At 50.8% G+C, this 13,420-nt stretch overlaps 3 protein-coding genes across 3 annotated transcripts; 2 read left to right on the forward strand and 1 right to left on the reverse strand.

Annotated features, from left to right (window-relative positions):
* Positions 1-77: 77 nt before the first annotated feature.
* On the reverse strand, positions 78-2,726 carry BDV17DRAFT_217890 (uncharacterized protein). Its single transcript, XM_073755545.1, has 2 exons — positions 2,455-2,726; positions 78-2,155 (listed from the first exon to the last, which is right to left on the reverse strand). Exon 2 carries the CDS (start codon positions 1,979-1,981, stop codon positions 248-250), a length of 1,734 nt encoding a protein of 577 aa, XP_073619095.1. The 5' UTR covers positions 1,982-2,155; positions 2,455-2,726; the 3' UTR covers positions 78-247.
* A 1,415-nt stretch (positions 2,727-4,141) lies between these two features.
* Positions 4,142-5,817, forward strand: BDV17DRAFT_217722 (DUF409 domain protein). Its single transcript, XM_073755543.1, has 3 exons — positions 4,142-4,616; positions 4,667-5,285; positions 5,336-5,817. Exons 1-3 carry the CDS (start codon positions 4,271-4,273, stop codon positions 5,772-5,774), a joined length of 1,404 nt encoding a protein of 467 aa, XP_073619096.1. The 5' UTR covers positions 4,142-4,270; the 3' UTR covers positions 5,775-5,817.
* Positions 5,818-6,726: 909 nt separating this feature from the next.
* On the forward strand, positions 6,727-13,172 carry BDV17DRAFT_217725 (proteasome activator BLM10). The gene is made up of 4 exons (XM_073755544.1): positions 6,727-6,948; positions 7,017-7,519; positions 7,575-12,990; positions 13,045-13,172. The coding sequence occupies exons 2-4, from the start codon at positions 7,089-7,091 to the stop codon at positions 13,105-13,107; spliced, it is 5,910 nt and encodes a 1,969-aa protein (XP_073619097.1). The 5' UTR covers positions 6,727-6,948; positions 7,017-7,088; the 3' UTR covers positions 13,108-13,172.
* The last annotated feature ends 248 nt before the right edge of the window (positions 13,173-13,420 follow it).

Genomic DNA, 13,420 nt, shown 5'->3' on the forward strand with positions numbered 1-13,420 from the left:
TATGAGAGTAGGTTTGAGCAAACCTTATGTGCTGATAATGCAATGCTGGGAAATCAAGGCAAAATAGAAGCGAGCGAGTGTTCACTCAGCTCAGTGGACAAATCGATTTAGCATACAGGACGTAGCGCCTGGCTGACATACTATAGACCAATCGATACTACCTCGCAAGACTTCTTTGGTCTCCTCTTCAAGAGGACTGAGAATAGATGGGTGCAAAAAAAAGGTGCTTTGGGTATCGTCTGCAGGTTCAATCATGGTGGTGCCCGCTTTTTCGAGTAAGGAAATCGAAGAGGTTGCTCAACCGGTGTCGGCGCTTTCCTTTAGTCGAGCGCGAGGATTCTTGATGGCCATTGAGTGTCTGGATTTTTTCTTGTGTCGAACGGTGTGCTGCTGTAGAATAAATGCCATTTGACTTGAGTTTTGCGTCTTCCTTGTCCGCTTTCCGCTGAGACCAGGATCTGCAGATTGAATTTTGCTGCACAGTTTTGAGCTCCTGGTGCTCATCGTACGATTGACGAGGAGTGGGAAGCACGCTGTGTCGATTTGTCGATGAGTAGCGTTTGTTGGACCGTTGGATGAAGGCAGCGCCAGTGGAATTGGAGCGTTTGGACAAGCTGCCATACTGAGTCGACCGGTCTGCCGCTGGAGACTGAGAGCCTGTGGCGCTCCAGGTCACTATCCGCCGATTCGGGTCCGCTGCGTGGTTCTCGAAACTGTTTCTTCTTGAGTGCGCTCGGTCCTCCTCGCTTCCCGGGGCTGCTGCTGAGACATTCTTTGATACGCTCGGCGAGCGAACGCCCTTTCCATTGGGCGCGAGGTCATTATAACGAAAATTGTGAGACCATCCCTCCCGGAAAGCAACCCAGATGCTTGTAACGGTAATCAGCAGGCGCAGGTTCTCGTCGGTTTCCATCACTTGCTGATCCAATGGAAGATCCATCTCTGAGACATCACTTATGACTGATATGGCCGAGGTAGGCGACGATGGAGCAGTACTTGGTAGTGAGTACTTGTCAAAGATTTCGAGGTGGTTGTGGGCCATCGAGGCAATGACTGGATGCCGGCGAGTTGTAGGATCGATAACGCTGAATGTGAAGCGTCGAGTATCCTCTGGTCCAACTGAGCCAGGAGGGGCCGATAGACGTCGTTTCTTCGGCCCGCGCCGCACCCAGCGCGTAATCACAAGTCCGGAGTCTGTATTGGCAGTGAACTCATAGGATCCATTGGGAAGAGGCGTGGCTTCCAGGACTGTCCCAGTATTGAGACAGATCTCGGCCTTTCCTTTCGACAAAGCATCCTCTTTATATGGCTGGCAAATTGTCGCGACGACCTCATTATGGTCTTCTTCTTCATCTGAGCTCACATTCTTGTCCACCCCATCTCCCTGGTATAGATCGCTGGTTGTGACAATCAAGTCATTTGGGCCTAGCCCTCGCTTGCCGCACAGAATCGCAGGAAGCTTTCGGGCCACTTTTGGCATGAACAATGTTGAGGGTAAGACATCGTAGACTGGGAGTGGGCGCGATGTAGCCGACACTTGTTGGAGTTGTAAGAGAAGCTTCGGTCTGAGCTTCAGCCGCTTGTGGCGCGCATTGGTCGCGGGGTGGGCTAGCTGATAGACAGTTTTTGGTCGCGAAGGCGACGGCTGTTTGGAGTACTTATTGTTGCCAAAGGTGTGTCGAACTGGCGAAGGCCCGGCGGTAGACCGCTGGTCTTCGTCGCTCGAAGATATAGGTTCAACAGTGGTGATTGGCATTGAGCGTCGTTGCTCATAGCGAGGTCTTTCTGGTCTTTCTGTCTCTGTACCTTTTTCTCTGACGGAACGACTGCGTGATACCCAGGAAGGCAAGTTGGTGAATGAGAATGGCCGAGGAGAGGCGTTGCGGGAAGGCATGGAGAGCTGTGTTTCCGATTGGGAACTAGCGAGCTCGCTGTTATGGGCGGCAGCGGCATCAGCTGTCATGCCGAGGTTGAAGAGCATTTCCAGAAATCAGCCTCCAACAGTAAGCACAGAGAGCATAAAGAGCGATAAGAGCGCAAAGTTCATAGAGCGCAAATCAGTTATTGGTGATCGACAGTGCTAGGCGCAGCTGATTTGTACATAGCAAGTCTGACGACGACGATCCCGAGTAGATGTATAGAGGGAGAATGCCGGCTTATGAAGGAGTTAGTCAAGAGCACGAAGACTATTTAATGTGGCCCCCACAAAGAATGGAAGCTGAGTCTGACAGGAGAAAGAAGTACATGGAAGAGGGGACAGGGCGTTTTACCAAGCCAGTGAAGGAAGTGCAGGTGGTGGCTCACGTACAGCTCACGGAAGGACGCTTCGGCTGTGTCACGTCAGGGACAGCACAGAGCAGGCGGGGAAATAAGCCAGCAGAGAACAGAACTCAAGATGTAAAAGCAAAGCAGAAGCAAGGGAGGGACAAGCGGAAAGGAGCGGGCGCCTCAGACCTTAAAATTCATGTGTCACGGAATGGAAAAGGCAGCACTTTTTAGTCTGGACTCTGGACCCTCAGCTGTCTTCATGTCAGATGGCGGTCTATTCCCATATCCACTGTCCGTCCGTCGGACGTCGGGCCAGTTCCTGCAAAAGCGACCGAAAATGAAAGAAGAAAAGAAAGAGTGTGAAAGGAAAAGTAAGCAGCACAAAGTGAAATGAAATTGCCTTCAAGCTATGATCTTGGTGCGTCACTCTAAAAAGCAGTTCTTTTGATACGATCTGAAGACTCAGCTGGCCAGCAAATCAGCTTTGGTTTTGGCACCCGGAAAGGCTGGATCAATAGAATTAGTCGCCGATCCTCTGGGTTCGCTTCACTGCGAGTGCGCCACAAAGGCCTTTTTCCTACCAATTCGGCTGTCTAACCAAGACTCTCGGCGCTTCCCAGCTCTGTCTCTTCCTGCAGCTCAAGAGCCAAGTCAGGCCCGCTGCGTCCGAGCGATAAGAAGCATTCCTTCGCCAGCTCTCCCGGATCCCTCTCCTGTTTCAAACACAAGACGTTGAGATGAGCTGACACGCTGTTTCGTAAAGACTAAAGACAGTCTGAGTTTGACACGAGACCACCCAGACTGGAGTTGCCTGCAATTCCCGCGGTCGAACTCTGCAGTCGGGGAGCGGACAGTCGGAAGCTCCGACTCCGACTATCCGAAGTCCTTCATAATTCAATTTGCTTATGTCCGGTCCGGGCTCAAACCTCGCTCTTCCATCATATTTTCTCTGCGCTGGGCTTGGCATGACAACAAGTTGGATCATGCTGTATGGATCATCATGGAGCAGCAAAAGGCGCGTGCTGTGGGTTCTCCGATCCATCCCTTTGGTGGCAACGGCAACGATCACTATTCGTGCAGTCACAGTGCAATGGGCAAATCTCCTCAAGAGTACAAAGACAGATACATTGACCCCTCAAGCCATCTCTTAGCCAATGTCGCACACAAAAGTCATAAGGCTTGGTTTGCAAAGTCTATTTCGAATTGCCAGTTTGAGACTGCTCGAGCCTGGCTGATCTCAGCCATAGAAGTAAACGAATTGATGCTGCTAACTCCGACACAATAACTCCGTCTAATCCATACTTTTTGGTGATTGACACGGCTTGTGCCACGGACAAACTTTGGACCTCTTGACTGCCGCTTACATGGATATGAAAAACTCAAGGATTGGTCGCACAGAGTATGTATGAGCTATGTGGACGGTGGGAAGGCTAGGGCGTTGGCTATGGGGTCTCGGAGCATCCTTGGTTTATGGTTCCGTATCGAGGGACCGTAGGGCTGAAGAGGATTTTTGGAAGAGTCATGCCCCAGCAGTTCCACGTCTTCCATTCTTGTTTGTGCAGGCAGCAATTAGTCCATACTTCAATACTTGCCACTACTGTAGGTCATGTCCAGATGCATGGTTGCAATTATCAATCATTTCATCATGATTACCATTTCCTGCTTGTTTATACCCTTGCCGGTGGAGGCTGGGATTTATCCGAGGCTAGTGAAATCTGTGCATGTGCACATATACATGAGTAAGCGGCGTTGCGTGGAGTTATGCTTCATCACCTCCGAAGGATCCGGTCGATCGACTTGGCCTCCGGATTGTGCCCAGGCCCATCCATGATCCATCCCTCGGCCTCGCTTCAGTCCTCGCCATACAGCATCTCGGTCAATTGAGGGCCCTTTATCCATCAATCGTTGTATTGATCACTGTGATCATTGTCTCCAGCTTGGAATCGCCCTTCAAGTCTTGTGACTTTCGACCCGAAACGCATGTCGCGCGGTTCGTAGCATCATGAGCACAACTTTCTCTCCAAAGCGAGCACGTGTTCTTGATCCGAATCAACCCGTCAGAAGCTTATCGATTGCCTTTTGGCTATGGAAGGCCATCGTCCTGGTTGTCATAATCAGCTGCCCTGGGCTTGGCTATGACACATCGTCGAGTCTTCTTCCGTACCAGGGCAACGGCTCGGTCGATGTCATATCCGCGGAGACTAAGCATGCGTCTCTTTCGCTTCCACTAAAGTTCGTGCGCTGGGATTCAATTTACTTTGCACACATAGGGCAGATCGGTTATGTCTTTGAGCAGGAGTGGGCATTCAGTTATGCCTACTGTCATCTAGTCAGCACCTTGTCCTCTTGTACGTCCGGTCCCCTGTCAGTTTGAACTATATCTCTAACAAACCTGCAGTTCTGTTCCGCTCAAATGACTCTAGTGGAGCTGTTGGGTTCGCGGTGGCAGGCGTTGCACTGTCACATTTGGCCCACTATCTCTCCGTCTTAGCCCTGTACCGGCTCTCTGTCAATGTCTTTGGCCATGCAAGTGAGAGAACAAGGCTGGTCTCTTTTCTCTCTGCGGCTCTACACATCGTTTGCCCTGCCGGAGCATTTCTTTCCGCGCCTTACATGGAACCTCTTTTCTCATTCCTGAACACTACCGGATTCTACATCTACTCTTCCTCTCAGGTTGATCTCAGTAAGGGCAATTCGTCATTGAGCCATGCCAAGCTACTCCTATCAGGCTGTTTCTTCGCGTTAGCCACGGCCATACGCAGTAATGGCGTTCTCAGCGGAATTCTGTTCGCATATGACGCTCTTAGGTTATCCTTTGGTATCGTCACTCGGCGTTCAGTTTGGACGGCCAGCGTTCGCCTGTGCTTCGTTATTATAAGCGGCTGTGTTGTCGCTCTAGGCCTTATCATCCCCCAGTACTTGGCGTATAGGACGTACTGCATGAATGAAGCTATCTCACGGCCTTGGTGTCAGTCACTTGTCCCAAGTATATATGGTTGGGTTCAGGGTCATTATTGGTATGTAACAGATTCCCATATCATTTTGACGGATGCTGATTCGCAAACAGGGGTGTGGGCTTCCTCCGATACTGGACAGTATCAAATATTCCGCTCTTTTTACTCGCATTACCCATGCTAGTCATTCTCTTTCTGTCTTCTTTTTGGGCCGTCAGCGCAGACATTCCTTTCCCTACCTTTAGCTCCTCTTGCAAAGTCGCTTCTGCCCTGTCGGCTGGCCCAGCGGCTCCCTTGCTTACGCAGCTTTCCATAGCCCAGTTCATTCTAACCGCAATGGCTCTAACGAGCTATCACGTTCAGATCATCAACCGGATCTCGTCAGGTTACCCGTTGTGGTATTGGTACCTCGCCAGCCAGATTTTTGGGGCTTCAGAGCGCAACCTGCCTGTGCTGAAGTATAGCTCCCCATTCATGGTGATTGTCCAGGCCATGGTGATCTATGCCCTTGTTCAGGCGGTTCTCTTTGGCTCTTTTCTTCCTCCAGCTTGAGATACTTAATCAATTCAAAACATATCTAAGATAGCCCTCCCAGTCCGTATATCTCGCTTAATCGCCTAACTCTGTTTGAACTCCCATCACACGGATAGGCTACTGCTGGGGATTCATATGCGCCACATGACTGCGAACTAGCAATAACGCTCAATGCTATGCAAGCGCTCAACATGTAGTATTGTAGATGCCTTGTGGAGGAGCACAGATGATCTTGAAAAGCTGTCGTACTACATCAGTAAACCTCGAAGCCGCTGAACGAAAATTGCTAAGTACTATGAATGGCGTCTACCATTTGCGCCGAGATACAGAGAAAGTAAACTATGAGCGAGCAATTTCGCGAACTTCCATCCTGCTATCACTATTTTTTTTTTTTTTCTATTGTTGCAGCAACTCTTGACGTTCGGGGTGAATGCATTAAGTTGGGAAATCTTTTTTTAACATCAATTTATGGTTATGTTTTAGACTTCTTAATTGTCTCCTTACTTCAAATATGGCACTCCATCTACCTATCCCTACTCTGTACACCGTAGAGATGTGCTCATATCGATATGGGTGGCAAAGGTGAATGACCGGCCTTCTCCATAACGGACTCAAGACAGGAGGGGGTGGCGAACGGTTCATCTCGCGTTTCACCGAGCTCTTCATGACTTCCATTGCTTCACAATGAGGCGACGAACTGCCGAGGATTTGTTTCCAAGCGATTAACTGCTGATGTGATCGTGAAGGAAATAGAATGCCCGCTGCGGGATCCGACCTCGAGGGCTGGAGATACAAAACGGTCAGCTTGGTGGGGCCTGGCCCTCAACTCCAAATTAGGCTGCGAGCTTCGTTACGTAGGAAGTGCATTATGTCATCCGCTGCCTGACACCACAGAGCCGGGACTCTCGATGCTATCTTCAACTGTCGTGCGAGCTCCTTCTATCCTCAACTCCTCAGCTGCGAACTCTCTGAAATAGACGCAGCTTTAATCTGAACAGCTTCTTATTGCCCGAGGTGCCTCGCTGACTTTCTGTTTACTCTGCGCTTGCTATACGCTGTTGTTTCTCTTTCCGATCGCTCTGCTAGACTCGACACATTGGAGCTCGCCAATGCGAATAAAGGCTTACAGCAGGTTACTGTCGGCCAACGATTTCTACAGCCTAGTATCTGGGTAAAAGCTCTATGAGTTAATGTATTGTGCTGCTCGTTGCTACCGCACCCTCTTGAGACCCGTGTAGCTGACATCAGTGTGTTCGGTAGAGCTTTCCCACATCAGCCGCAACTTTACCTTCTATCAACACCCACGGTAATCGTCTCACGTGCTGCACGATTATGGAAAATCCAAACGTTAAGACTATTCTGACGCCCGATAATTTCCACAATGCGCAAATGATCTCACGAGCTACTTCTCCGGGTGGTGAACCGGATGGCATCAACGGAGAAGGCGAACCCAAAGCACGAGTTCGACCTCGCACATACCCTTACTTCAAATACCTACCGTATCAGCTCGAGGACGATGCCCAGCGAGAGCGATACTTCCGGGACATATTGACGCAACTGTATATCGCGGTAGAATCGGGGGATTTCAGTCCTGGTGCGGTACACTGGACTCGGGAGCTGAGAGCATGGCTGTCACTCAAGTTTGATCCGACTCGCACCGAGCGGATTAAGCTTGTCAAGCTGTACTATGAGCTTTCCCTTGCGCCTGGGATTGATCCCAATGTCGCCGAGCGATTCTCTAGCATGTTCATGTTCCTCACGAAGTGAGTGGTTTCGAGTGGGCGGGAAACATGTACGTCATTGCTAACAATGTCATAGACGCAAGCATTACCTGAGACCAATTAAGGACTTGGTATTGGACTGGAAGCCTCTGTACAGAGAAATAAAGGCCTTTGTCCTACCAACAGAATCCGGTCTGGTGCATTCGTCTAATCTGAAGCGGAACGTCAAGACTTTGACGAAGCTCTGCGCGTTTATTCAGCTTTACGTCGATCCCTGCGAGCTTCCAGCAATGCTAGAGGAGTTCCTTCCTCATTACAGCACCTCCTTCTCAGAAGGCGCGTTTGTCGTCGTCGGACTAATTAACTTGCTTGTTCCCACAACTCCGCCGCCCGAGTCAAGAGAGGACCTACTTCCGCAACATTACATGCCGACATATTTCCATCTTTGGTCTCTGGTTAGCAGGTCAAAGACCTTTGATCAGACATTCCTTGACTTCCTCTCTCGGATGGCGCGAGATACACTACCAGCCGCCCACGTTCCGTTCTCCGAGTTCGGGGTCTTCACCAAAGAGCAATCCGCCCTCATTTTCACGGCTACTCTGCGACTCCTAGAGATCCCGGTTGGGCAGTCTACTTCCCCTTACAGTGCACTTGTAGACATATCCTCTGGGTTGGGAATAATGCTTGATAGGGACACTCGGAAGCATCCCGTAGCACACCACATTGCTAGGTGGATCGTCATGTCTCTATCTCCGGCGTGTCTTGACAAAGAAGACTCAGTTTTAACGCAGCTCGAAGGTCTGATACAGGCTGTGGAGACATTTTTCCACCCGTCAAATTCCGGTAGCTGGACCAAGACCCTTGCACAGTTGGTGTACTACCTTACGGATTTCTTCGTAATGCGTTGGAACAGGGAGCAAAGCGGGGAGATGGAGATTCCAGAAGAGCGAAAGCTTACAGAGCCCTTGAAACGCCGCTTCGTGCTTTGCATGCGCGATGTGATATTCATGGGCATCTACGCCAAAAGCCCCACCGCCATGAGTTTCTCTCTGTCCACCTTGCAAGGCCTAGCATTTTTGGAGCCGCATCTCATCCTCCCCGGAGCTCTGCAAAGGATCTACCCGTCCCTCCAAGGTCTGGTAGAGGTTCATCGTACAACTTCGTCTCTCCGAGCTCTCCAGATCCTCGCTCGGATCATCGCAAGGACCAAAGGATATCGTTGCCATCTCACCACCCTCTTGGGAATGGCATTACCCGGAATTGACGCAAACGATCTTGAAAAGTCACTTCATACTTTGACGTTCATCCAGGCTGCATGCTACAATATACCGATGTCGGATTTGACAAAGGGAAGAGAGGAGATCAATTGCGATATACTTGCGATGCAATGGATCCCAGGAGAGATGGAGCGGATGGAACAAGAGGGTGTTGATGTTCAGTTGAACTACGATACAGAGCTCAGCGATGAGGACGAAGAAATGATCCTTCGCTCCTCGACTTGTGGTTTTGGCGACTTCATCATCTCCTTCCTCGGCCGAGTCTTTACGTTGTTAGAGAATCTTCCAGATGTCTCACGCGTGCGAAACGGGTCACCCGAGGAGAACATTGTGAATACTCTTCCAGCAACTTTCATGCCCCTGCTTTCCTCCTTGGCTCCGGACTATTACGACATCGCCTTGGTTAAGATTGTCGACTTCGTGTCAAACCATGTCATTCATCAGGCTCGCGATGCAATGGCTTTCATTTGCAACGCCGTCTGCAAGGTTAACCCTGAAAAGGCTCTGAAGCGTTTCATTCCCGTATTGACACAAGCCATTCGCACCGAGATTGATGATAATGGCGCAGGCTCGACCCGGACGACCGGTACAGATGTGCTTCCTCGGGATCGAGGCCTTGTGTGGAATGTCAGTATGCTCAGTATGTGCGTTGTGCACGTTGGGGATGCTGTTCTAGCACACAAGAAGGAGCTCTTTGATATCGCCGTCTACATGCAGCAGAAATGCCGGGGTATTCCAACTGTCCACGTCTCAAACTTCATCCATCACCTCCTTCTTAACCTTACTGGAACATACACCTCAGACTACTCGCTGTACGAACCGGATGTCGTTGCCAAGGGCATCCAGCCTGAACATTGGAACTACAGGCCAGACCCGAACAAACTGACGGTCCACTGGCATGTTCCGAAGCGGCAAGAGATTGAGTTCGCCGCTGAACTCTTCCAAAATCAGGCCGAGTCTGCTCTCAAGCAACTGGAGGCTTTGACCGACGAAGCTTCCAATGTCAGGCGAGACGGAATAGGAAAAGAATGGTCTGATGAAGTTATCCGAAACCTAGTCCTTCTCCGGCTCATTATTTCTGGTGTCTCCGTACTCTTTGATGCAAAGGCTGCATCCAAGACTAAGGACAGTGGAGCTAACGGGGTTTCGGACAAGACCAATGATGTCGAAATGACAGATGCCGTCGATGGTCCAGGCCAGGACGGAGATGGCGAGCCTGACTCCTTGCTAGATAATTCAGAAGACGACACCGTGAGGCCTACATTCCTCTACCCAACTGGCTACCCCTTACAAGAAAATGATCCTATTTATGTTTCTCTCCATGACATCCGAGAAAAAGCAGGCTGGGTTCTGCACAAGGTACACAGATACCTGAATGAGAAACAGGAGGACGATGTTCCATGCTTCAGTGCTCTATACTCTGCCTACAAGTGCTGGTTCATTGACGTCGGTATCGAGAGATCTGCTCATGTCTTGGATAGAGTTACCCGCCTTCTCCTTGCCGACATCCACCCATACAAGATGAGTGGAATACGCAAGGATTACCCGCGTCCATTGCTTATTCGCCGGGCCAACATGTACCATCTACAGCGCTTGAGGCACAACGCAGCTCCTCGTTGCCGGTCGAAGCTGGACGAGATTTTACTCTTGGATATCGCAGAGTCGTGCGTATCCGCTTATACGGAGACCCGTCGTAACGCACAAACTGCTGGCGAGTCAGCTCTGAAGGCAGTCTGGGGCTCTCGTCTTCTGGTTATCCCGCCCCTTCTCAAGGCGCTTCAAAACGGCATCAAAGAGAATGACTACGCACGGATCAAGGGTTCGCTCTTCTCGCTATTGCTGAGCAGTGTTGCCAAGACCATTGGGCGTCACTGGAAGTACGCTCCTACGTTGGTCCGAGCTTTCATTGATGCCAGTGCGGTCGATCGACCTTCTGTGCAGCGCATATGCTCCAGCGTGGTATATCAAATCATGGACTACGGTCGTCCCGGGGACAGAATGGCCATCCTAGACAAGGATCTCATTGATTCGATCGCTCCGGTATCGCTAGATGTTGACGACCAGATCTTGCAGAAGCGTAAGGCTCTCAACAACAAGCGAGCCGCCATCGAGAAGAAGAAGAAGGCTTTGGCGGACGAGCTTGTCAACATGGCCCGGGTATCCCATTGGAAGGTTGCCAGTCGGGCAGCGACTATCGTAATTTCCATGGGTCTCAGGTTTGACTACATTGCGAGCGAAAACCTTGTGGAGCTTGTCACTCAAGGTTCAATCGACGACCACCCCGGTCTACGTGGTATGTATTCTCAGGGATTATCAGCGTTGTTCACGATGATCGATGTCCGAGCAATCTGCAACCACGACTACAAAAGCTACATTCTGGGCAACCAGAACTTCCCGGCGAAGATTAAGGTGGCTACCAAGCGATTCGAAAAGGGATGGACGGAGCAGTTCCTGGCCAACTTTGCCAACCCCGAAACGGATTATTATATCGATCACGATTTCCCAGGATGGCTTGTCTGGTCGGATCACATGCCTGGGTACAAGCCAAATGTAGAGCGCGACATCGAGTACGATGAGGTTGAATGGAAAGTGCGCTCTCACATGGGCAAACTCTTCAACAGGGCGTGGTTCAAGAAGTTCTTTGCATACCTGAAGCAGGAGCCTCGCGACCCGTCGGCCGACAAGTTCCGCATGTCATGTGCGATGCTGCTCCTGTATGCCTTCGAGTTGATGCTCCGTGATGGCCTCACTGCTGCAACATTTGAAGACATCAAGGAGGAGATTGAGGCTGTTTATGAAGATGGTAGCGACAAGCATCAACACCGTGCCACTGCAGAGATTCTAGGTGCGCTGGTCAGCTCGGTTACGGATACCAGCCTCGAGAAGCGAACTCTGGTTTGGGAGTACGCCTTCCCGATTGTGCAGAAGATCTTCATTGATGGATTGACGCCGGAGAATTCTGGCTACTGGACCACCTTCCTACACATGATCCTTCAGTGCCGTGACCCGCGACGAGTCTGGCCATTGGTCGACTGGCTGGCAAGCTTCCGTTTAGACATGTCGACGAATGCAGCTTTCAAGGAGAGCTCCAAGATCAACTTGTTGCACCAGTCAATCATCGATGCAGGCTGGCACTTCCGGCTTGAGAAGCCGATTGTCCAGGATTATCTTGCCCACCTTGACCATCCTTACAAGGGTGTTCGTGAAGCGATGGGTCAAACTCTCGCGACTATATTCCGGACGCGTTATCACGAGTCTTATCCGGACGTCAAGAGCTTGCTCGAGGGTCAAGAGTCCGCCTCGTCGGTAGGCACATACCCTTATGAGCCGAGCACGGATTTCACCCAGATGATCAATGATATTTTCACTCGGATCGAGAAGTGGCGTCACGAGAGAACGCCTGGCCAGCAGACGCCTTCCTCTTATACCTCTGGAAGCAAGACTGTTCTCCTCTGGCTTGACTCGACTCTCTCGTCTCATGAGTGCACACAGCTTGCGCCCTTCTTCGCGGAGGTGTTTACGGGACAATTGTTGCACATGATGGATGTTAAGGAAGACCCAGAACTCCAGTCCCTCGCATACCACGTTTTCCGCCACTTGCCCAACGTCCCGTACCCCGCTGAGCGAAACTCCGAGTTCATCAAGACGCTCATCCGCATTGGACAGACATCGCCCTCATGGCACCAGCGGTTGCGTATCATGATCAACATCCAAATCATCTACTTCAGGCGTCTCTTCCTCCTCTCCACCTCTGACCGTGATAAACTCTTTGAGTGTGTAGCAAGCATGCTGGAGGACCCGCAACACGAAGTAAGGGCCGGTGCATCAGCCACTCTCTCGGGCATGGTTCGCTGCTCGCCCGAATTCCTCCGCAAGGAAATCGTCGACCGGTTCAAGAAGCGGTTCTCAAAGGTCCTCATCGAGAATCCTCTCCCTAAGCGGCCCAAGATGCTCCGTACAGCCAGTGGGTTGTCGACGCCGGCCTCTTCTGGCGCCGGTACTCCCACGCCCGAGCACGCCCGTCTGATCATTCAGCGACAGGGTGCCGTTCTCGGCCTCGGAGCACTCATTCAGGCGTTCCCGTACAGCAGCCCGCCGCCGATTTGGATCCCTGAAGCACTGACCACGCTGAGTGTTCGCGCTGCCAATGACCCTGGCATTGTCGGCTCGAGCGTCAAGTCAATTATTAGCGAGTTCAAGAAGACAAGGCAGGATACGTGGCATATCGATGCCAAGGTAGGTTCTTCTCAACACCTCACACATAAGCCGCAAAGCTAACCTTCTATCCAGGCATTCAGCCCCGACCAACTAGAAGATCTCTCTGGAGTCTTATGGAAGAGCTATTTTGCTTAGAACATTCTCACCAAGAAACGAAACATGCAAATAAATATCAAAATGAAGACCGAGCGCGAGGGCAAGATCCCATGTCACCGCCGACGGCCGTTGGGTCGTTTTGTATACTAAGTTGTTAATTGAATGGTGGTTAACCACGTGGTAGAGCGCGCTGCACTCCATCGGTAGTTAGGTAACCTCTGGCAACTTCCAGTATTCGCAGTAGAGCTCTGCGTTTGCACATTTTAGTGGCCATATAGGCGCCGTTAGTTTTCATAGTAATGAACATTATCAATTTCTACTTGTTTCAGTTTGTCCTGAAGGCTCATTCCTT

The sequence above is a fragment of the Aspergillus undulatus genome (genome assembly GCF_047715775.1).
Source record: "Aspergillus undulatus strain CBS 261.88 unplaced genomic scaffold BDV17scaffold_7, whole genome shotgun sequence".
Lineage (NCBI taxonomy): Eukaryota > Fungi > Ascomycota > Eurotiomycetes > Eurotiales > Aspergillaceae > Aspergillus > Aspergillus undulatus.